Here is a 22,057-nt window from a genome sequence, read left to right as displayed (position 1 = left end):
TACTCCCACTCTCAGCCTGCACATCTGGAAGGTACCAGAAGGGACCTGCTCTCTCCAGCTGTGGCTGCTACTCTCACTGTTGCCCAGTGCTAAGTGGTGTGAGGCATTTGGTCTTTTGCACTTCACTGTGTCGCTGGACAACTGTTGGACACTACTTCAAGACCTAGAGGTAAGGTATCTTTAGATGTTTCTCCTTATATACCATCAACCCTCTGTGTCTCTGTCTCCCTCCCTTCCTCTTGTACAGTGCATTTCTCCCTCACCTCGCCTTCAGTTTTCCAGATGCACACAGAGCCTCTGGACTCTCTCCAGATGTTTTCCGTGTTGTTGTTTCTGTCTTGGATTGAACAGCAGGCGTATAGAGGCTGTATTACAGTTAGAGCTGATGTTGTAATCTAATCCATATTGATCCAAACCAGTCACATCCACTCATGTAACATTTGAGTGTTTACAACTATAAGGCATCTTCACAACAGGTGTGAGGGTCGTGGACAGCTGGACATAAAGTCAAGTTTATTTGCAAACTAATCTGTTACTTTATATGAAGCTAATTTAGCAGTTTATTTTGGAATTTACTTTTGGATTTATACTTGCATCTGTAGCAAGAGCATCCACACTAAAAATGACTGTGTCCTAAGCGATGTAAACATCTTAACAGTTCTGTGGCTGACGGTTCTGCACATCTCCATCTTGTTTATAGTGTAGTCATGTGCTTCCAAGTAGATGCAGACCTTCCTGCCATGTTGTCGACCAAAATCTCAGGCCACAATTAAAAAAAAAAAATCTGCTAAAGAGTGGGCCCTTGCATTGCCTTGAAAATGTACACAATATTTAATGCATATTGTTTTGCACTGAAGCTAAACTGCTAAGGTAACTTTGTGTTTTTCAGCCCTGGTCCTGGAAGGTGCTGGAACCTACAAAGCATAACTGCCCCTGGACACTGAAAACACTGAGGTAGCAAACAAGTGAAAAACTTAAAACCTACCAACAGTATACAAACTTTACGCCTGAATCATCCCACTGTCACATCTAAGTTGTAGACAGCTTGAAGGAACTGGTGAAGCTTTTGATGTACCACTGGAGGAGTTAAGTCAGCTGCGTCTCATTGCTGGAGAGATTAAAGTTTTAAAGTCCAGTAGGGACAGCCAGAGCTTTCCATGACTCAGCATGTTTCCTATCCCTGTAAAAAGAGAGACACTGGGCATTGTTTATTGTTGGATGCTCTATATTTTATTATCAGGGTTTATGCAGGGTCAGTCAGAAGGTAATAACTCACAACTGATGTGTTACATACAGTGTGGGTTACAGAAAAGTGTGTGAGTGTGTGTGCACATGGTGGCGGTGGGGTGTGTGTGTATGTGCACCCTCTCAGATAGAAAGAAAGGTATGGTTCCGGTACATTAATGTCACTAAAACATGTAAAAACAATGTATCTGTACCTTTTATTTTATTTTATTTTACATTATTATTGTTCTTATTATTTAAAGCAGTGGTGTTAAAGTCCAGTTGTGTTTCTTAAAGGTACATTACACTCTTTTGCCAGAAAGAGAGGGGGATATTTGTAATCTTAGGTACTAATCTAAGGTACTGAACGTGTCTTAATGCTGCCCCCAGATTGACAGTTATTCTTGCAGTGTGTGTGTGTGTGTGTATGTGTACAGTATGTTTTTGCAGTCAAGCTGCTTGTTGTTGTTAACGCATATTCCAGAATTTTTTTCCAAGTTTGACTTTGGTATTCAGCTCCATATCTGGGCATCAAGGTTGAGGATGGAATGCCAATGTTAGTGTGAGTTTGTTTTGTCTGGGACCCTTTTTTCAATGTCAGCATGGAAGGAATACTCAGTGCGGACTAAAGGATAAACACGCTGCAGACAGAGAGAAAGCACTGGAAACACGCCTCCCTTCTGGAGCTGGAAAAGTCCTTTTCCAACATTTACTGTAACACACACACACACACACACACACACACCCATGCTTCAAGCCAGAATCAAGTCATTGCTTTTGGAACCTGAGCTTGTAATATGTGTTTACTTCTTTTCGCAGGTGTGACTAAGTAAAACTGATTTACACAGAAAGTATGCAGAGATTCAGATTTATTTAAAGTGGGTTTGAATGGAACCAGTTGTCTCTGTGTCTACAACACAGAACAACATTCAACTTAATGACAATAGCACAGAGAAAGATTTCTAATGTTGTTAAAACTATTTTATACTGTTTTAACATGTGGGAACTGAGGATACAAATAGCTGCACGTTTACGAGTGGAATTATTATTTTTTTTTTGCTTAAGACAAGACTTCAGCTGCTCAACAATCAGTGGTGGCCATGGTCGTCTTCTCTTCAGGATGACCGTATGAGACGGATCTGGATTCTGGATGTCAGGCTGGTCAGACAAGCAGGTATGCTGTGTCATAATGCAGAAAGAGACATGTCTCTGTTTTGTTGAAATAATCATAGACTTCCTAGGAAAATAGATCACCTTGTTTGCAACATATGAATTAAATCTCAATATACACCTCCATACTTCCACAAATACGCAGATCACATGGGCACTGACAACAGTCTGTACTGTCACTTTCAGCTTTAGCACAGAGAATCTGATATCAATATTTCTTAAAAATAACCTAAGACATGGGCTCTTCTAACCACAGCACATGTTCACTTTTTGTTCAGACCATCTGAGATAAGCTTACGTTTAGAGAACTCAGCAGCGTTTCTCCATAGAGTTGGCTTTCTCCTTTTGCAATAGAGTTGTTACGTTGTATTTCTTGATGCAGCAGTGGACAGCAGTCAGTGAGAATCAATCAATCAACCAATCAATCTATCAAAATATATTTATATAGCGCTTTTTACAACTGATGTTGTCACAAAGCCGTGTTACAGCTTTACAATGGTTTTCCAAAGTTCCCCTGAGCCAATGTGGCTATATTTATTACAGTAGCATGATGTTTTTTAATGCAGTGCTGTCTGTGGGCTCAAAGGTCATGGTATTTTATCATTCTTGGTGTGTATAGGCAGCTGCTTCAGAACATTGCATTTTGTTGTCAGTGTTTTCTGTGTCTATACATGGTTAGAAGAACTGACATGATGTTGGTATATTTTGCTGTCACTGTTGTGGGGTTTTCAGTACAATTAGTTAAGCAACATTGTACCATACTCTATATTAACTGTAGATTTTATGTTGTGTTGATTTCATTCACTGAGTCTTTTTGTTTCGTGACACAGTTCTATAATAAAATATTATAAATATTCACATTTTCCTGGAGAAGAGAATGTAATATACCTTTAGGGAACACAGCTGGACTTTAAAACCGGTGTTGTACCTTTGAAAAATGTACATTTACACTGTTTTTACCTTGAAAATATACATTTACACTGTTTGTACCTTTAGTACCAATAATATACCTCTACTGTACCTTTTTTCTGAGGTTGTAGAGTTTGCGGTATTCACTCAATAGAAGCAGTGCCAACACATGTAAAGACAAATAATGTATTTTCGTGGCGTTTGTGCCACAGTGTCTAGACTGCTCAAGACCAGCCCACGGCAGGAAGACTTGATGGGTTTCATTACGGCACTGAGTCTCTTTGGACGTGGAATTCTCACTGTTTTGTTTTTGGATTTTCATTGGTTTGGATTTCTATAAACTAAGAGCATGTGTAAGTATGTAAAAGCCTGCCAGACATCTTACAATGGAGAAATAAGAAGCAGAGTGTGGTCACTTGTATGAGAGCAATACATGCATCCACTGGTCACTTTATCAGAAACGCCTACAGTGTGCTTAGCTCTGACTCATGCCAGAGTTATCTGATGGAGCTCAGTCACTCTAGAGAGCACAGTTCCACTGATCCATAGCCCAGTGCTGGGGCACCTTACACCCCACTGAGACTGGGCAGAGTGACGCGATATTAGAACTTAGTTGTACTTATCAGTACTTAATATTTTCTTAGTGCCCTGCAGTGGCCTGGTGCTTGGTTCAGGGAGTGTTACTGCCTTGTTTTCATTCATTATGTGTGGGCTTTCAATCCACCTCAACCCTCAACATGATGAAGTGGTTACAGAAAGTGAACAGAAGGAATGAAGGTCTGAGAAAAAGAAAAGAACAAAAAAAACATGAATATGAACTCACTTTCATATCTTTCTGTTTGCCTCCAGGAGGTGTGTGTGTGTGTGTGTGTGTGTGTGTGTGTGTGTGTGTGTTTGTGTGTGTGCGTTTGTGTGTGCGTGCCCTTTTATCTTATGCCTTTTGTACTGTGTTTTTCTGCTTTAGGACACTTCTGTTTGCCCTCTACACTTCCAACACACCCAGAGAGAGATCTGTGAGGGTTGTGTGTTTCAGAGCCCTAAGGAGTGTGTGCGTGTGTGTGTGTGTGTGAGAGAGAGATGAGGCAGTTTTGCCTCCTGCTCTGTGTGGCTCTGCTGGGCTGGACACTGGCACTTGGGCAGCGAGGAGGGAAGGAGGAGGTGGAGACACGAAGGGGTGATGAAGAGCAGCAGGGAGAGGGAGGGAGGGATTATGAAGGAAAGAAGAAAGGGGAGAGGAAGCAGGGGGCAGCGCAGGTGTGTCCAAAGCAGTGCAAATGCCCAACTGAAGGAGCGGTGGACTGTGCTGGAGTTGACCTCATCGAATTCCCAAACGACCTGTCGGAAAGCACTCGCCAGCTCTCACTGCAGGTGTGTGTGTGTGTGTGAGTGTGTGGGTGTGTTGCTATTAACAAAGCTAAATCATCCTGACTATAATTCCATGCCTTCACCTTGCAAGGAAAATAGTGCTGAGTAATGGACATATGCCAAGCAGCCACAACATTAAAACTACTTACTAATATCTACACTCACTGTCCATTCTCCCAACTCCTTTCACCATACAGGAGAGTGTAGTCCATTTGTTGCTCTTCATACTTTGTAAGCCCCCTTTTCATCCTATTCTTCACTGGTGAGGACTCCCCACAATAAAACCATAGGCCAGGTATGATTTGGGAGGACAGTCGTTCTCAGCGGCCCAGTGACACTGACGTGGTGGTGGTGTGTTAGTGTGTGTTGTGCTGGTGTAGAGTGGATCGGACACAGCAGTGCTGCTGGAGTTTTTAAACCCTGTGTCCACTCTCTGTCCACTCTGTGAGACACTCCTCCCTCGTTCGTCCACCTTGTAGATGTAAAGTCAGAGACAGTAGGTCATCAGTGGGCAGCTGTGGCCTAATGTTTAGACAAGAGGGCTTAGGGCCGGTGGAGTAATCTTACTTCAGCTGTGTGTAACATGGTAACTCACTCAGTGAGCCACCTCTTAGAGGGCAAGGGAGGGCCTTAAGAACGAACCAAAGGTTTGCATTCTCCTGTTTCTATTAATGAAAGAAATGCAAATTTTATTTGAGAAAGAACTTACAGGAAATGGAAGACCTGAGAGTAAATTCTCAAAGACCAGAATCAGAACTCTAAAACACCCGGACTGAGCACAAGAGAGTGGGTGAGCTTGGCAATTCTGTGTCTTCCTCTAGTGAAACTGTGGGTATATAAACTCCAGGAGCACTGCTGTTTCTGCTCCACTTGTACCACCACAAAACACACCATCCCCACATCAGTGTCACTGCAGCACTGAGAATGATCCACCATACCACATTGTGTCCCTAAAGATATCCAAATAAGACCTCAGATATTGTTGTCATGTTTGGGAATTTGAATTGCTGGCATGTGGCCACATGCAAAATTTTTTGTGTTCCTCTTTTTTTTTTTAGAATAATCAAATCACTGAGGTGCGTGTGGAGGACCTTTCCCGGCTCCTTCAGCTGGAGACCCTCAACCTGCAGAACAACAGGCTCACCACAGAGGGTGAGAGATACAGACGCAGGGACATGGATGGAAAGGGATTAGCGTGTACTTGAGATCTGTAGCATTTGTTGGAACTGCAGTCTTGGTGGTCTGCCATGTCTTGGCTGAAACTGGCTAAACAGCTAAATATTAACCCCACCCAACAGAGTTGGGTCATTTGTTCGTTCATTCAGTCTTTCATCTTCTGTAAATGCTTCATTAATTTCAAGGTGGTAGTGAAGCCACTGTCTGCCCAGAAACAATTTCACATACTCACCTAGTAACTTACACCTGTGAACCATTTCACACATTCACCCTGTCACTCAAACGCTAACATGTCTGGACAGTAGACTTTACACCAGGCATCACCCTGACCTTGACCCTAACCTCAACACCAGGCATCACCCTGACCCTAGCTCTAACCTCAACACCAGGCATCACCCTGACCCTAGCTCTAACTTCAACACCAGGCATCGCCCTGACCCTAGCTCTAACCTCAACACCAGGCATCACCCTGACCCTAGCTCTAACTTCAACACCAGGCATCGCCCTGACCCTAGCTCTAACTTCAACACCAGGCATCGCCCTGACCCTAGCTCTAACCTTAACACCAGGCATTTCCCTGACCCTGACCCTGACCCTAAGCCTAACTGTACATCATACGAACAGTGTCAGTAGCACAGTGTGCATTTCACACTATATTGGCACTAAAAAACATCACAAAGACACATTGGTGCAGACATGTTTACTACATACTTTAGACCTGATATTCTTCTTTGTCTCACAGAATTTATGTTACCCTCTGAGTTCAATTGCACATCAGAGCAGGGAAAGTCTTTCTGCATGTGTGTGTGTGTGTGTGTGTGTGTGTGTGATTGCAGGCCTTGAAGACGAAGGATTTGAAGTTCTGGAGCAGCTGGGATACTTATACTTGGCAAATAACAAGGTGAGTCACGGCCGGATCATAAAAGTCAGATTCAGAATCTAACATTCAGAAGTGCAAAAGTTTTCTTCCTTGCTCTCTACATCCCTGCTGCCAAAGCTGGAGGTAGATCAGAAGTAAACGTGTAATACACAGCCCTTTGTGCATCATGTTTTTCACATTTTCAAGCCTTAAACTTCAAAGGCTGAGTGCAAGGAGCACACATCGAAAGCTGTGCATAATATCCATGGGTCATTAGTTTGTGTCTGTAATGATGAGCTTCTATAGCTGGTGTTGCTCTGCATCCTTAACCCCCACCTGTCTCAGATTGTGCTAATGCTCCCAGTCACTTTGAGTTAAGACAATATCTTGCCATCTCTCTATCCTGCAGCTATTCATCTGTGCTTTTCAGGAATAGTGAAAGTGCTGTGAAAGTGAGGCAGGGGTTAGTTTGGGCTCCAGAAGATGAGGAGCCCAGTTTGTGTCTGTGCTTTTATCATAAGTTTCATTCTAAGCAGTCAGTTTTACCACCAAGAAAATTGGTAAAGTTTATGCTCCACAGAGTGGGTTTTCCACATGGGGATATATAACAATTTGTCTAATACTGAATGCCTGACGAATCCTGTGCCATGTGGCCAAATAAGCATTTCTAATCTCTGGTCCATTCTTGGTTCACATGCAGGTTGCCAGCACTGATAGCTGAACAGCAGTGCAGTCTTTCTGCCAGACATAGTTCACATATGCATCCAGATAACCAAGGGCATGCAAATGTTAGGCTAAAGAACTAATATGGTGTTGTAATTGAAAGAGTGTAAACAACATATTTTATCCCATTGAGTGGTGATACTTTAGGAAGATGCATGTGGCAAAAGAAACAGATTCCATGGTCTGTACAGGTTTGCCTTTGATGCATCGTTAAAAGAGGGATTCATTCTTTTTGGGCTCAAATCCAGCACCAAACCCCAATCTCCTGAAGTGCTCAGATTGTTTTGGAAGTGGAGGAACATTGGGTCTTCTCCTCAAAATATGACTCAGAGAAAAGCTGGTACAAGAACATGGTGGATGCCTTCCAGAGCGCATCCAATCCCTGAATGTGTTCCCACATTTGTTTTAAAACTGACTGATGGGAAATAGAGCCTGGTGTTTTTGTTGGGCATTTGACAGCATTTTTGTTTCTGCTGTTATGTACTGCAGCCAAATCCCTGCAGCTCCCCCTAGAGTGCTAACCACATCCAAGCTCTTGAGTAAGGGGCAGGATGACAGCAGCATTTAAAGGTAAAATCAGTGGTGGTGTTGCATAGTGACTAAGGTGTACTACCTAGCATTTTATAGTCTATAGTTTGGCAAAAGCCAAAAAAAAAAAAAAAACTTTCTTAGCAATGTAGCCAGTAATTAATGCAATAAAGCATATGTGATTTATACAGTAAAGTTGCATCTATGGGGCAGCCAGCACAGAGAGATCACCATGGTCATGACACTGGCCAAAAATAACATTTGCTTTGCAACATACTTAGCAGTGTGTGATAAAATGATCCTAAGCAGGACATGTTGGGGTGGGGTAGTTGCATTAATTTAATGTTTGGTCAAATGCTAACACACTCCCTTCCCCCATGGCTCTGTCTGATGTAGTATGCCAGCTGTGGCAGCTCTCTCACTCTCTCTGTCTCTTGCCCTCTCTCTCTTAATCGCCTCTCTGTAAGTGCCAGGCTTCTGGCTCTGATGCTTGTTTCTCCTGGCAAGGTTTGTGGCTGCCCGACTGTAAAAAATGTAGGGGTGGGAGGAAAACATATTTGGATCTTTGGGGGATTTGCAGAGTGCTGGTGAAAGCCTTACAGACACCTACTGAGGGGCTAATTCCACACTGGACATGGCAGTGGGTAACAGCTCTGAAACACAAGAGGCCTCTGCACTAAAACACATCTCCCCACACCAGCTGGAAACATCAGATGTTAGGGAATCAAAACAAGTTCAGAAGAAGTAAGTAGGTGGCTGAAGTTAAAGTTAGGGAGTAGACAGTGAGGGGAGTAGACAGTGTCTGTAACCACTCTGTGTTAAAATTACACAGCAGCGGGAATTCTCTAAAAGTTTGGACCCAGAACAAGTTTAGAAGAAACAAATGTCTTAGAGAAGTGAAATGTACCTTAGCAATAACTTTTTCTTCTGATATTGTGAGCCTAATACTTGATTTTGTTACTTTCTCACAGCTCACAGCAGCTCCCAGACACCTCCCTCCAGCACTGGTCAGCGCGGACTTTGCTGCCAACCAACTCACCAAGATTTACCCCTACACTTTCGGTCAAAAACCTGCACTGAAGTATGAGCAGATTTCATACTTTTCTGAATAAATACAAGGACAGACTGGGGCAGGGGTTATTATAAATAATCACTAAAGAGGTACAAAATATGGCTGGATATGAAAGGGAAACTTCAGCATACACACATTCATTCCTTTACTCATGTGTGATTTTGGAACACCTCAGGTCAGCAGACACTCTGAAAGAATGTGTTGAATTATACAGGGAACATATATAAAATATTTTAAAACCCCAACAAATTGAAGCTGATAAAACTTTTGCACAGTCTACATTCAATCACTCATTCGTTCATTCATCAATCGTTCATTCATTTGTTTTCTGTTACTCATCTATCCTAATGTTTAAACATCTGGTTTAAAGACCACCCAGAATAGTAGAAAATGCCACCCCCTCCCTCAGCATACCACCCACACACACAATTAATTTCTGAAGAGATCTTGGGAGAGCAGGTGTTTGAGCATTGTCCACATCTTGTTGCAGGTCGGTGTATCTCCATAACAACAAGTTGACGGAGGCAGGTTTGCCTGAAGGAATGTTCAATGGCTCAAACAACCTGGAGGTGCTTGTCATGTCCAGCAACTTCCTGCGCTATGTCCCCAGAGGCCTACCCACCGCCCTCTACCGCTTGCATCTTAAGGTCATCTCTCTGAGCTTACCTCTAATCCAGTGCCAAAGCTTGCAACCAAAAGGGCTGTTAAAGTTTTACTAAAATAATTCTGTGTGGTTTTAGTCTAGTGTTAAATCTAAACTAAGGAAACAAATTTTTCAGGCCACATTCAGGGCACATACTACTCCAAAGCCATTGCTTGGAAATAGTATGTGAGGACTCCTGAATGGTGCAGCGTTTTAACAACATGACCAGGGATAGCAATCAACTGCCACAGTTAGAGTTTTCTGTTGGTGTAAATCTGCAGATAGAGGAATTCTATGTTCAAGCTGCACAGAGTGAAATAAATCAGTGTATAATCACAGCTCTGTATGTTCCATGTTTCCTAATACTGCAGAATTGATGCACAAAGCACAATCTGTTCTGTTGGTGGAGCTGTGTTTGTTTCTGAGTGAGCGCAAGAACATGTTAAGAATGGAGATTGTAATGGTTAAAGCTGACCACGGTTGGGTTTAATCAAAAGAATGATAAATAATAAGTTAATTATATGCCTGTTCATGTGTTATGTTGTTCAGAATGGCTGTTTCTGAGGCCAACAAAATAAACATATGGATTGTCTGGCTTGGTTTGACCATGATCATTACAGATCAAGCACACACACACACACATAGCATCAATGACATATTATGCAGTTAACAGAGCAAAGGGCTAGGGTTAGGGTTAGAAATGCTGACAAATGGGGTCTGTTCAAAGAGGTTAGAGTTGCATTCTGGGCAAAAACAAGCCTTTAATCTGATTGTTGTTGTGTGATACACGGGAGCACATCATTAAACCCCTTATACCTCATGCTCATTGATCTGTTGCAGTTCAGTTTATCCATCACTGTATTCATCATTCATTATAATTCCCAGCATGCGTTATGCAAAACATCACATAATCACTGGGGATCCCTAGGGCACTCAGAAAGTCCTAATGCCTAGCAACTGTTGTAGCTGCTAATGCAGATTACAAATGTGTTTTTAGCATCTTATGGGCATGGCGGTTGCAGAAATTCTTGCCAAAAATTTGCAAAAAAGTAGCATCTTTAAAGCAGTGTTAGTTTTCAGTATTTACTTCCACCTTCAAGACTTGTCATCAGAAGGGATTTTTTTCTCATCTCCAATCCAGGAAATATTGCTTTGTTGTTAAGGCAAATGTGCAACAGACCTAGGCCTACTAATAATATTTTTTATTTATTATTTTGACCAGAGTGTCCCTTGATGCTAACACAGAACTAATCAGAGCTTTAACAATGCCTGTGTTCATTTAGCATAACAAGCTGGAGAAGATTCCCGCTGGAGCATTTGAAAACTTGACACAGTTGAGAGAACTTTATCTGCAGAACAACCTTCTCAGCAATGACGGCATGGACAACTACACCTTCAGGTTAGATGGAAGGATCTCAGATTATCAAAGATTTGGAAAAAATGCCTGACTGCTTTGCTTCACTTTACATGGTTATACGACAAAGGCTTCCATTATAACTTCGCCATCAACCCATCAACTATGACCTTTTCATCTCTCTGCTGTTTCCTCCAGTCTTATCACATTCTTTATGCTTCTATATTCTCACTAATCTCGCATGCATCAAACCTCAAAATGCAGGTATAAAAATATAAAAACACCTAAAAGCATTATCTTACTTATCTCTAACTCTCCTTACATTTCCTTCTTTCTTCATCTACTTTTGTAGCGCTCTCTCCCAGTTCAGATTTGATTACCGAAGGGATCTTTATAAAAGGTCTCAAAACTTTTGACTCTTGGAGATGCCACAGCCATCCACCACCCTGATCTAAATGACATGCTTTCTAGATTTGTGTAGCATTAATTTGAATGAAAGATGAGTGAGAGCACCATTCTAGTGAATGTAGCAGTATTGGCAATTAATGGGCTCCTGAGTGGAACCACAGTCTAGGCATTGACCTATTACCAGGAGGAATCCGTTTTGATTTGCCTGAGCTTTGCCTCAGTTTGGTAATCCTAATAGAGTTCTGCATGGGTAAGATGGCTCCCTGTGCCCCACAGCATGTTGGCTAGCATTGCCATTAGTTGTCTGATGTAAATTGATTGTTTTGCATTCTCCCATAAATGGCATGCTGTTCAGTGGTGATACATCAGCAGCAGTTGGAAAAGAAGCCATGGGCTGGTCACACCTGTCCCAAAGCAAGCATATATTGGCCTCTACTGTCCTGAGGATGGTGGTGGTGGTGGTGTGTGTGTGTGTGTGTGTGTGTGTGTGTGTGATCAGAGAAGATATTGGGAGGAAATATAACAAGAGTTGGAAATAAACAAATTTAAACCAGTGTAGTTAATGTTCTCCTCCCAGCAGGTTGCATTCTTTGACACTGTTGTAGCAGCAATGTAATAATTTAATGGTCTTCACCCCTCAGTTTGGTGGCATTAAGTGATGGGCGAGACCAAGCTAAATTGCATCAGGTCTTTTCAAATGATGTAAAATGAGCTAATTTGGGTTTTGCCATCTCTCAGTCATCTGACCAGTCTGGCGTACCTGGACCTGTCCAACAACAACCTGACAGAAGTTCCTAGTGGTCTCCCTCGAAGCCTGGTACTACTCCACCTAGAGAAGAATTCCATCAACAGGATCCCTGCTGATGCCTTAACGCCCATCCGTAACCTGGAGTACCTTCTCCTCCACAACAACCGTCTCCGAGCTCGTGCCATCGACAAGGATGCCTTCCGTGGCCTGAAGCGTCTCCACACACTTCACATGTACAACAACCTATTGGAAAGAGTGCCTCGAGGTATGCCCCGCAGAGCCAAAACCCTCATGCTCCTGCACAATCTGATCAGTGAGATTGGCCGCGATGACCTTATTAACTTGCACACTCTGACTGAGCTCAACCTTAGCTACAACCGCCTGACCAGTGGCAGGCTGCATCGAGAGGCCTTCCGCAAACTCCGTGTCCTGGAGTCCCTGGACCTGTCCGGAAACAGGCTGCAGATGCTGCCCCTGGGGCTGCCCAAGAGCCTCCAGTTGCTCAGGGTGAAGGACAACCATATCACAGAGCTGCCAGAGGGGTCGCTAGGAGGCATGAGCAAACTAAAGGAGTTCTACCTCTCCAACAACCAGCTGAAGATCAATTCCTTTTACCAAGGAGCTTGGCAGGAGCTGAGCTCACTCACGGTGAGAAACAAGACTTTGTTTTACAGTAAGTCTTTCAGCAAAGAGGTGCCTCCACAAAGTTCTAGAAGGATTGTTTATGACCCATAACTCGAAATGTTACTGGTGAGTTTCTCTTGACATAGAAGAAGTAGCGATACTTTTTAATTCCCTTGTAAGAAAAAAAAGAGTGCATTTAACCCTGTGTGTAATCTGGCTGTGAACACACGCACACACACTAAGGGCAGTAATGGACCCTACTCTACTTGACTCTGCTCTTTTGTTTTTCAATTAGGCAAATCTGGTACCTGGTCCCCGGAACTGGGTACTTTAGTAGTCCTTGCTTGCGGCTGGTACGAAGAAAGTTGAGACGATGGCATGCAATGGAAAAGTTCCATATGATACAGTGGGTGACCCTCTAGGCAGAATTATGGACAACAAAAGAGACTTCAAGTTTGATGCAATTACTTTTTAGTGTTGCATTTGGCATGAAAAGTAACAGCCATTAATTTCTCGTCTGAAAGCATACCATCCTAATCAGGGTCATGCTGGTTCCGGCGCATACCTGGAATCACTGGGTGCCAGACAGGAACATTCCCTGGACAGGGCACACACACGCTCAGTTACTCACACATTTCATGTCACTTACTTTTTCATTTTGGTAGATTATTTACATATGTAATTCAGTTTGGTTTGAGGTTAATGTCTAATGGTTTGGGCATGTAGTTTTGCATGAGGCAAAATTATTTTTTTATTTGAAATAGTGTATCTGATTCCATAGTGTCTGAGCCTGTGGTTTTGCCTTAATGCTTAGAAGCTACTAGAATGCATGACTCTGGAGAATGAAGGCAGGAAAATCCCAAAGCATTTGAAAATAATTTACGGCGCTGGAAAAATAATGTGGTGGCTGGTATTTATTTAATGTTGAATCGACTGAAACTCTGCTAGACTCCAGCCAGGGGAGATCTGCTAAAGGGTGAAATTGGCTAATGGGGATCTACTAGATGGGGATTTTATAGACATTTCACTCATTTCAAATCATTCATTCATTCATTATTTGTAACCGCTAATCCAATTCAGGGTCGTGGTAAAAACTCTCAGCAGTATCACATGACTTCTGTAGGCACACCCACAATTTGACTAGGCACTCCAGGTCAGGCTGGCCACATTATTAAAACACATTTTGCATAGAAACTCCATCCATGTCATTCAGTTTCCTGGAGTCTTTATTAGAAAAGCCTACCTTGAGTTTTTTCTTACTGGCTACTTTATTAGAAACACATTTGTTGATTTTTCAACATTTTGAACACTTTATTAGAAGCACAGCCATTGTATTTCCACTGTCTGGACAGTATATTAGAGACACTAATACTCTGACACATGCTAGACACTTTATTAGCCACATATACATTGTTCTTCCTTTGACTCTATGCATTTATTGGGTAGTCTGAAGTTGTGGAAAATATGAATAAAATACATGTGACTGAATTAAAAGAACATCTAAAATTGAGCACTGATTTATTTGAGAGCTGCCTTCTATAGAGTCAAATAGGGTCCTGAATGACCTTTCATGAAGACATGAGCTGATTTCTGACTACTTTCATTTCCATTCAATTAAACGCTCGCAAAAAACATTTACGTGTCCATGTGATGTGCTCACTCAATGACCCTCTGCATCTCCTGTGCAGTTTAGTGGAATTTACAGCTAATTTTCATGATGAAATTGTGCATGAAAACTAATCCAACCATGATGAGGTGTAAATGGAGTGCCTGAGAGTATAATTTGCCTTTTTTGTTTTATCTGTTGGTTTATCAAAACCAATGAATTATGCATGAAGTGAGTCTGTTTGTTCCCCTATTGCAAGAGGTTATGTTGCTGTCTAATCACACTCTGGATCTGCTTCAGCAAGTGTCTTACAGAAATTAATATGTGATTACTCGTGTGTGTGTGTGTGTGTGTGTGTGTGTGTGTGTGTGTCTGTGTGTGTGTGCGTGCGTGTGTGCGTGCGTATCAGACTCTAGATCTGACAGGTAACCTGCTATCTCACGTACCCGCTGACCTCCCAGAGTCCCTGGAGTTTCTCCATCTGCCACACAACCGGATCAGCAGTATCTCAACAACAGCCTTCCTCAGTACCCCCAACATCAAAGGCATTTTCCTGAGGTGTGACCCACACTGACACCTGCATTATTAAATATTATTTTTAATTATATGAAAATACCCTGTATATATTATACATTGTCAAATATATAGATACAAATTTCTGTCTTAAAAATTGGTGGCAACTTGTTTACAGATCAAAGATGCTCACATGTATTGACATTATTCATTCAAGGCTTATGAGCCTAAAGACACTAGTAGCTTTGCTATGGATTCTATTTATTTGAGTTCATAGGATTTAACCCCAGTGTTAGTCTTAAGGACAGTAAACAAGTGCCTTATAATTAAACAAAGGAACCAAGTACCTTTTGAAACAAAGGAATATTTTTTGTTACTAAAGCAAGTCCTCTTGGGTTTTTATGTAAACCATAGAAACACTTTAAAGAAAGAAAGAAAGAAAGAAAGAAAGAAAGAAAGAACACAGTTAAGATATAATTATTTTGCTGATGTAACTATGTACTGTAGCTCCTGACAATGCTTTGCCAAAGTGTTGCTGAGCCCATGAGGACAGTGCAATGCCCAAATTCCCTTCCAATTTTTTTTTTTTTTTGAGATAATAGTTTGTTAACATTTCAATACTTTTCTCACACATTTGTTTTGCATTAGCCCACTCCCCTTTCTAAGCCCCTTTCTGTTCCTAAAGGACAAGGTCCTTCTTAGACGATGGGGATTCCAGTCACCTGTTTCAAATTTCACCATTATTTGAATACTTTACTTTATTATTATTTCTAAACTTGCCCCTTTCCAACATTTCTTGGAACATACAACAAACCAGAGTAGCAGGAATGTGTGGGTATTTACAAATATGTTATGAGGGGCACAACTGGTCACTTTGCACTGCCACAGCCCCAGCCACCTATACTCAGAGTAACTGCTGAAACTCAGAAGCTAGAAAAGTGGGAACATCTGGCAAATGAAGACTCCAATCAGGAGGAACAAGATGGCCTTGAATGCTGCAGAACCCAAGTACGCAATCCCAAGACTCACTAGCACACCCATCAACTCACTAGCGGGAGAATACAAACCACATCTGCTCATTAGTAAACAACGTTTTACCAGCTGAGCTCACTAGGTTCTTACCTTACTGGACCTAGGGTAGCACAAGCAGAACATTGGTACACTGGAACATTGCTCAGCAGATAACACGTGATATATGTTATATTCACGGTGCCAGCAATGAAAAACCTTTGTAATTTGTTCTCATTTCATTTGTAATGCAGTGCCAACGTTTTTTTCTGATTTGGAGATATGTATATAATATCTAATCATCATCAATATCCTGACAGTGTATCAAAACAATGCTCTATGTGTGTGTGTGTGTGTGGGGGGGGGGGGGGGGGGGTTTGGATGGATGCTTTTTTTGGATGATATCTTCTTAACAGAGTCCATCATGATCCTCAGGGCATTAATACATCATTTAGCTGAGAGCTCACTCATCCTTATATAATAGCATTGTTTTGCATCCTGATCTCTCTCTCTCTCTCTCTCTCTCTCTTTCTCTCTCTCTTTCACACACACACACACACACACACACACACGCACGCACACCACAAACAAACAGTGTTACGTAACCCATGCAGTTGTAGAAATCTGCTGGTTTTAAATGATGTGAGTTGTGGAGACTCTGACGTTAGGTTGTCCTTTGTTCAGCCTTGTGTCTTACACTTTATTAAGCTCTGATTGTTTTTGTTTCCAGAGAATGGTACTTCAGAATCTGTTGCCTCTCAACCACAGCACAATGGTGCTGTAATGTGACTGAATAGCCATACTTTGAAAAATTAAATTTAGAATTTGAATATTTTATCATTTACTCTAAATGCAGTTGAACCACACCAGGTTTATTGAGCTTTTTTAAGTTCTTCGCAGAAACCACGTCCCGGTTTTTAATGATCTTAAATCAACTTCATTATGTGGTTTGCAACACGGTATGGTTTAATATGTTCCATAAGCTTAGGCAAAAATACAGCCCGTAGCTAGAACCTCAGCAGCCACCTAGAAGGCCAGATTACGTCCATCTATTTGCATTATTTGGTACCTATGTCTCTTGCTAATCACATAATAGTGCTAGATGTTAAGAGTCTTGCCTTAGGACATGTATTGGTATAGTGTGGTGTGACTACCTGAGCAGGGATTTGAACTGTCAAACATCTCTCCAACTTCACTTTGTCATGAAGTCACCCTGAACTAGTCATTCAGGATGCAGTAGGATTGGAGGTGTTCTCAGAGCATGTTGAACTGTATAATCACTCTCCCAGCTTGGAAGCTATGCGGGTAGGGCTCTACAGCACACTTTGCTGATGAAAAAAATCTGAGGCTAGAGTGTTCAATGGATTATTTTATTGTGTGTGTGTGTGTGTGTATTATAACCAGTAAGGCTGCCTCCCTGAGTGTGGAAATAAAATTACTCTATTCCACTGCAAAGTTAAAGCATTCTGCTTTAATAAAGGCCAGTTCACCTGCACTGTTTGAGGCAGAAGGTTTGGCTGCTGAGATGAAATAGTGCAAAAACAGTGTTTAAAGCTTGAATTCTGATGTTTTGAACATAGTCAGAAAACTGGCCTGTGTATTCAGGGTAGTGCTTTCTGGTCTGTGACAGTGTGTTCTTATGAGTGAGGGTGTGTTTGGTTGTGTATCAATAGAAACTGTAAGATTTTGAGGGTCTTAGAGAAAAACAGAGTTCTCTCTCAGCAATAACCATCAATGTATTAAATCTCAAAGGGGCAGAATGTCTGAAGCAGCTCTTGGCATCTCTCTGTAATGTGAAAGCAGATGAGGAGAGAGCTGCTCACATGAGGGAAGTGCCTCAGACATAAAGAGCCCAGTGAACCAAGGGACTCTCGCTCCTGCTGCTTCTATCTTCTACCCAGATAACTCTAGTTTCTTGGAAGAGATCCTTGAATGATGTAAATCACTAGGTGCCAAATTAAACTGGTCTCTCTCTCTCTCTCTCTCTCTCTCTCTCTCTCTCTCTCTCTCTCTCTCTCTCTCTCTCTCTCTTTCTCTCTCTCTTTCTCTCTCTCTCTCTCTCTCTCTCTCTCTCTCTCTCTCTCTCAGGTTTAACCCTCTTATGGCCCACTCTGTGGCAGAGGACGCCTTTTCCCATCTCTCTAAGCTGCATGTGCTGGATATCGGCCACAGCAACATCACACCACCCCCGTCACCAGGGGGAAAATATTGATGAAGATTATGCAGAGAAAGAGGAAGGGGATGTGTAGTAGGACGAACTAGGAAGGTCAGGAAGACAGTCTCAGGAGAAACGGACCAGAAATGGACATCACATAAAAAATAATGCTATGTTTTTTGTGTCCATCAAATTTAACCCTCACAAGTCACAGTAGCTGCTCACACTACCATACAATTAAGTCTTTTTAGTGGACAAGATGATTGCTCCAACATCAGTTCCTGAGATTATTAATATTCTCATGATTGCCATCAAATACTCTGATCCAATACACAGCAATATTTCAATCCCATTTTCTGAAGAGTGGGGGTATTTTGTAAAATCTAAAACAAACTAGAATCTGTTATTTGTTTAATCATTTGAAGCTTTATTTAATTGCAATATTTTGAATTTCAATGTTTTTCATTGAACAGCTTAATTTTAAACATTAATACATTTAGATTGTGATGCCTGCAACACACTCCAAAATGTTGGAACAGAAGCGGGATACCCACTGTGTTACATCTGCTTTCTTGTAATGACCCTGTTTTAGCGTTTGGTACAGAAACACTTCAGCTGCGCAACAGTCTGTGATTGTGTCATGATGACAACAGAAGACAGATCTGGATGGCAGGCATGTCAATCAAGCACATGAAGTCTGGGCCTATGAAGTCAAAGTCGATGTAGCATGTACACAATTTTCTTGCATTGTACTGCTGAAATAACCAGGAAAGGATGTCAACCTGATGGCAGCATTTATTTCTGGTGAGCCACAACCACTTTTTGCTGCAATGCTTGGTATCAGCAGGTGTTGCAGGCATCAGTTTCTAAATATATTTAATTTTTAAATAAGGCTTCAGAACTTCAGGATTAACACATAACCAAGTCTTTTTTTATTGCATTTTACAAAATATGCCTAAATTGAAAATCTTGTATGCTAGTAATCTAGTAAAAAAAAAAATAAATAAAAAAAATAAAAAAAAAGACTGGGCAGAAACACGTCAAAAACCTTTGAACATTTGGTTTTAACCTGATCACAAATACTGAAAAACAAACATCCTTTTTAAATCATGTTTTGACATTAAAAATGATATGAGTGTTGAAACTGAATTTAAATCCAGTGTTATTGATTACTACGTAATTACACTGGAATAGTATCATGCAATGACAGTAATAGTGAAACATATCTAAATCATAAAGTATGGATGGTGTCATTGGCTTAAGTGGCTTTTCTTGCCAAAGCAGTAGATTTTAATTCATGCTTCTTCTTTTTTTTTCGAGCCATGCAATTACCACCTCCTTTAGTAACAGCCTTCATCAACACTTTACCACCTCACCACATTATCACTTACTTTATCACCACTCGAGTTTATTTCAGTGCAGTCCACTCCACCTCCACTTCTGAAAATTGTGGAGGATATGACTTCAAAACACAGTTTGCAAAAAATATTCCAAGCATGCTGAAGGAAGTGCTAATGATGGACTGCTGTTAATGTACCTCTCGTTCTTTCCTGCATATGGATTTCGTTTGGATGTTTGCTTTTAACTGAAAGCAGAGAAAGTGGGAAAGGTTGTTTAAGTTACATGCCTCTGGTGCAGGGAACCAGCTCGTTATTTTTGTATTTTTTCTCACTCCTTTGGTTTCTTGCATTTCTTGTTTAATTGTTCCCAGTGAGCAGACAGCAGATGGCTTGTATTTTCAGTTTGTTGTCAAAGCAAGACTTCCTGCTTCGATTACAGCAGGTGTTAGGGTCAATGCCAAGTGGATTCAGCACAACCCTTTGGATGTCAGTGTGCTGACACATTGCTTTCCAAAGCTAAGTCAGTAAAGCAGTGAGAGTGAGAGGTTGAGGGCTGCAGCGTTTGGCCTAATGATGGATGCTTCCAGGAAACAACTCCTTTTGGCAGAAGTGTTTGAAATGAAAATCACACTGAGTCTTAGAAGGGCTTTGAATAAAATCATGGCCCTTTCAAGTCTTAGGAGTCCAAGAGATTGTCCTCACTCTGTCTGGTTGTGCAGGATGGCCCTGCATTTTCCCTTATCACAAGCACAGTGCTTGCCAACCTGGGTGTCTGTTAGTTGGCATAGCAGATCTGACCCGTTAGTCTTCTCCTCCAAGCATGTTGAGCTGTCTAGAATTGTGTTGGCAGTGCTTTGGAAAAGAAGCAGTAATTGGCTTCACTTGTCTTGCATGCTCCTCAGTCTTGTAGGTTTTTGGCACTGGAGGAGTCCGATCTAACAGGTGGAAATGGCGAAACTGGAGAAGAAGATAAGAAACTAGGTCAAATAAAAAATAAAGATGTTGAACTTTGCAGCAGATCTCCAGATTCTCCAGATTTTCAGTCTTCACATACTCAACAACATGGCAAAGCATAAAGTGTGAGGAAGATTTATTCTCTTGATTAAGATGTGCTCTTGATGAAGCCTTTATTCACAAATCCAGAAACTAAAGCAGCCAGACACTGCAGATCCCCCTCCTCCACCTCCCACATGGACCGTCTTTAGGCTTTATGAACAGCTTCCTGAAAGCAGTCACATTTTCCTCCATCTCCTCCAACAATCATCTATTTCCAGTTCATCCAATTTAATGTCTGTTTTAGTGAGGTACACACACACACACAAAAAGATAGAAACACTAAAGGTCAATGTTTTCCAATAAAATTATGGTAAAGTACTATAGACAATTCAACAATGAATTAATGTAAAAGGACAACATTCTTCTTTATATATTTCTTGTTATTGCAATGAAATATGAAGTTGCAAAAAATATGCAATGAAATAAAACACTATAAAAAATAGTCTACAATTTGAAGAATGCCATTTATAGTAATTATGAAACCAGTGTAATTTTTATTTTACATTTATTAGATTTTTAAAGTAAAGATTTAAGAAGATTTAAAAAGTTAAGTCAATGTACAACCTGATGTGTCAAAAAACAGTTTTGCAGAAATTGAGAACTGAAACAAAAGCTGAAATAAAAATCCCCTGGTGAGCAAGCCGATGCCGACAGTGGCAGGGAAAAACATCCTTGAAGCTGGAGGAAAAAACCGCACTCCTCTCTCTATCTCTCTCTTTATCTCTCTCTCTCTCTCTCTCTCTCTCTCTCTCTCTTTCTCTCAATGTGCTCTCTGTCTATATATATATATATATATATATATATATATATATATATATATATATATATATATATATATATATATATGTCAAATAAAAATTAAATGGTGGTTTGTATGCAGACAAATCATTTTGTTGTCCTCTTCATATTTGAGATCTCACTGTTACATTAAGTATGGAAACAAATATACAGTTAATGTTTGCACAGATCTAACGGTGTGTGTACACTGCATGCAAATTTGTCATTCATAATATCATCCCCATTGATTTTCATGGGTAGTAGCAAAAGATAATGCCAGGGTTTGTGGGTTTGAGGTGGGGCAGGAAAGTTGAGCTAATTTTATGCAAATTTTGCAGGGTAGGTGTGCCATGCTGACCAATCAGGCCAAAGCAACATTCCACTGTTTGTATGCAACCTGTGTGTGTGTGTGTGTACATAGATCTGTCTGCACAACATGGATGAAACGTTAATAACTGTTGTGTCTGGATTCCCCGTTCTGTACAACACACTTCTCTGGTTCATGGTGTGTTTCATTTAGAGTGGTTAATCTCCATATTTCTATATACACTTGATTTTTGTATCAACACTGTTGCAACTCTGAGACAACACGATCTGGACTTGTGTGATGGTATAAAGTGTTTGGAAATATTAATCCATTCTTCTACAGTACTTTGTTTTCACTCAGTTTTTTATAAACATTTTCATGGACTTTTTTGTTGAAACAGCTAAAATGTTTCAATGGTAAAACTTTGTCCAATTTGTCATTTATTTATTTAAACAGCTGTAAATCAAATTATTGCTTAAACTCCAGACAGAT

The 22,057-nt window shown here is 41.0% G+C and overlaps 1 protein-coding gene across 2 annotated transcripts; it reads left to right on the top strand.

Annotated features, from left to right (window-relative positions):
• The first annotated feature begins 86 nt into the window (after positions 1–86).
• On the top strand, positions 87–19,174 carry podn (podocan). 2 transcript variants are annotated; one of them, XM_066672812.1, is made up of 12 exons: positions 87–169; positions 890–954; positions 2,290–2,398; positions 4,268–4,671; positions 5,727–5,820; positions 6,681–6,745; positions 8,926–9,035; positions 9,517–9,673; positions 10,953–11,068; positions 12,170–12,827; positions 14,819–14,967; positions 18,019–19,174. In XM_066672812.1, the coding sequence occupies exons 4-12, from the start codon at positions 4,381–4,383 to the stop codon at positions 18,140–18,142; spliced, it is 1,764 nt and encodes a 587-aa protein (XP_066528909.1). In that variant the 5' UTR covers positions 87–169; positions 890–954; positions 2,290–2,398; positions 4,268–4,380; the 3' UTR covers positions 18,143–19,174. The 2 variants fall into 2 exon arrangements, with proteins under 2 accessions (XP_066528909.1, XP_066528910.1); XM_066672813.1 differs by lacking the exons at positions 87–169; positions 890–954 and adding an exon at positions 1,975–2,043.
• Positions 19,175–22,057: the final 2,883 nt, after the last annotated feature.

The sequence above is a fragment of the Hoplias malabaricus genome, chromosome 5, assembly GCF_029633855.1.
Source record: "Hoplias malabaricus isolate fHopMal1 chromosome 5, fHopMal1.hap1, whole genome shotgun sequence".
NCBI lineage: Eukaryota > Metazoa > Chordata > Actinopteri > Characiformes > Erythrinidae > Hoplias > Hoplias malabaricus.
The sequence above is the reverse complement of the archived record's forward strand: the minus strand, read 5'-3'. Positions and strand labels throughout refer to the sequence as shown.

What these genes read in the sequence shown, in the direction of transcription:
- podn (XM_066672812.1), top strand. Translation starts at nt 4,381, where the DNA reads ATGAGGCAGTTTTGCCTCCTGCTCTGTGTGGCTCTGCTGGGCTGGACA. An exon ending in TCTACCGCTTGCATCTTAAG is followed by an intron (nt 9,674 to 10,952) that starts GTCATCTCTCTG and finishes GTGTTCATTTAG; the next exon opens with CATAACAAGCTGGAGAAGAT. An exon ending in ATCAAAGGCATTTTCCTGAG is followed by an intron (nt 14,968 to 18,018) that starts GTGTGACCCACA and finishes TCTCTCTCTCAG; the next exon opens with GTTTAACCCTCTTATGGCCC.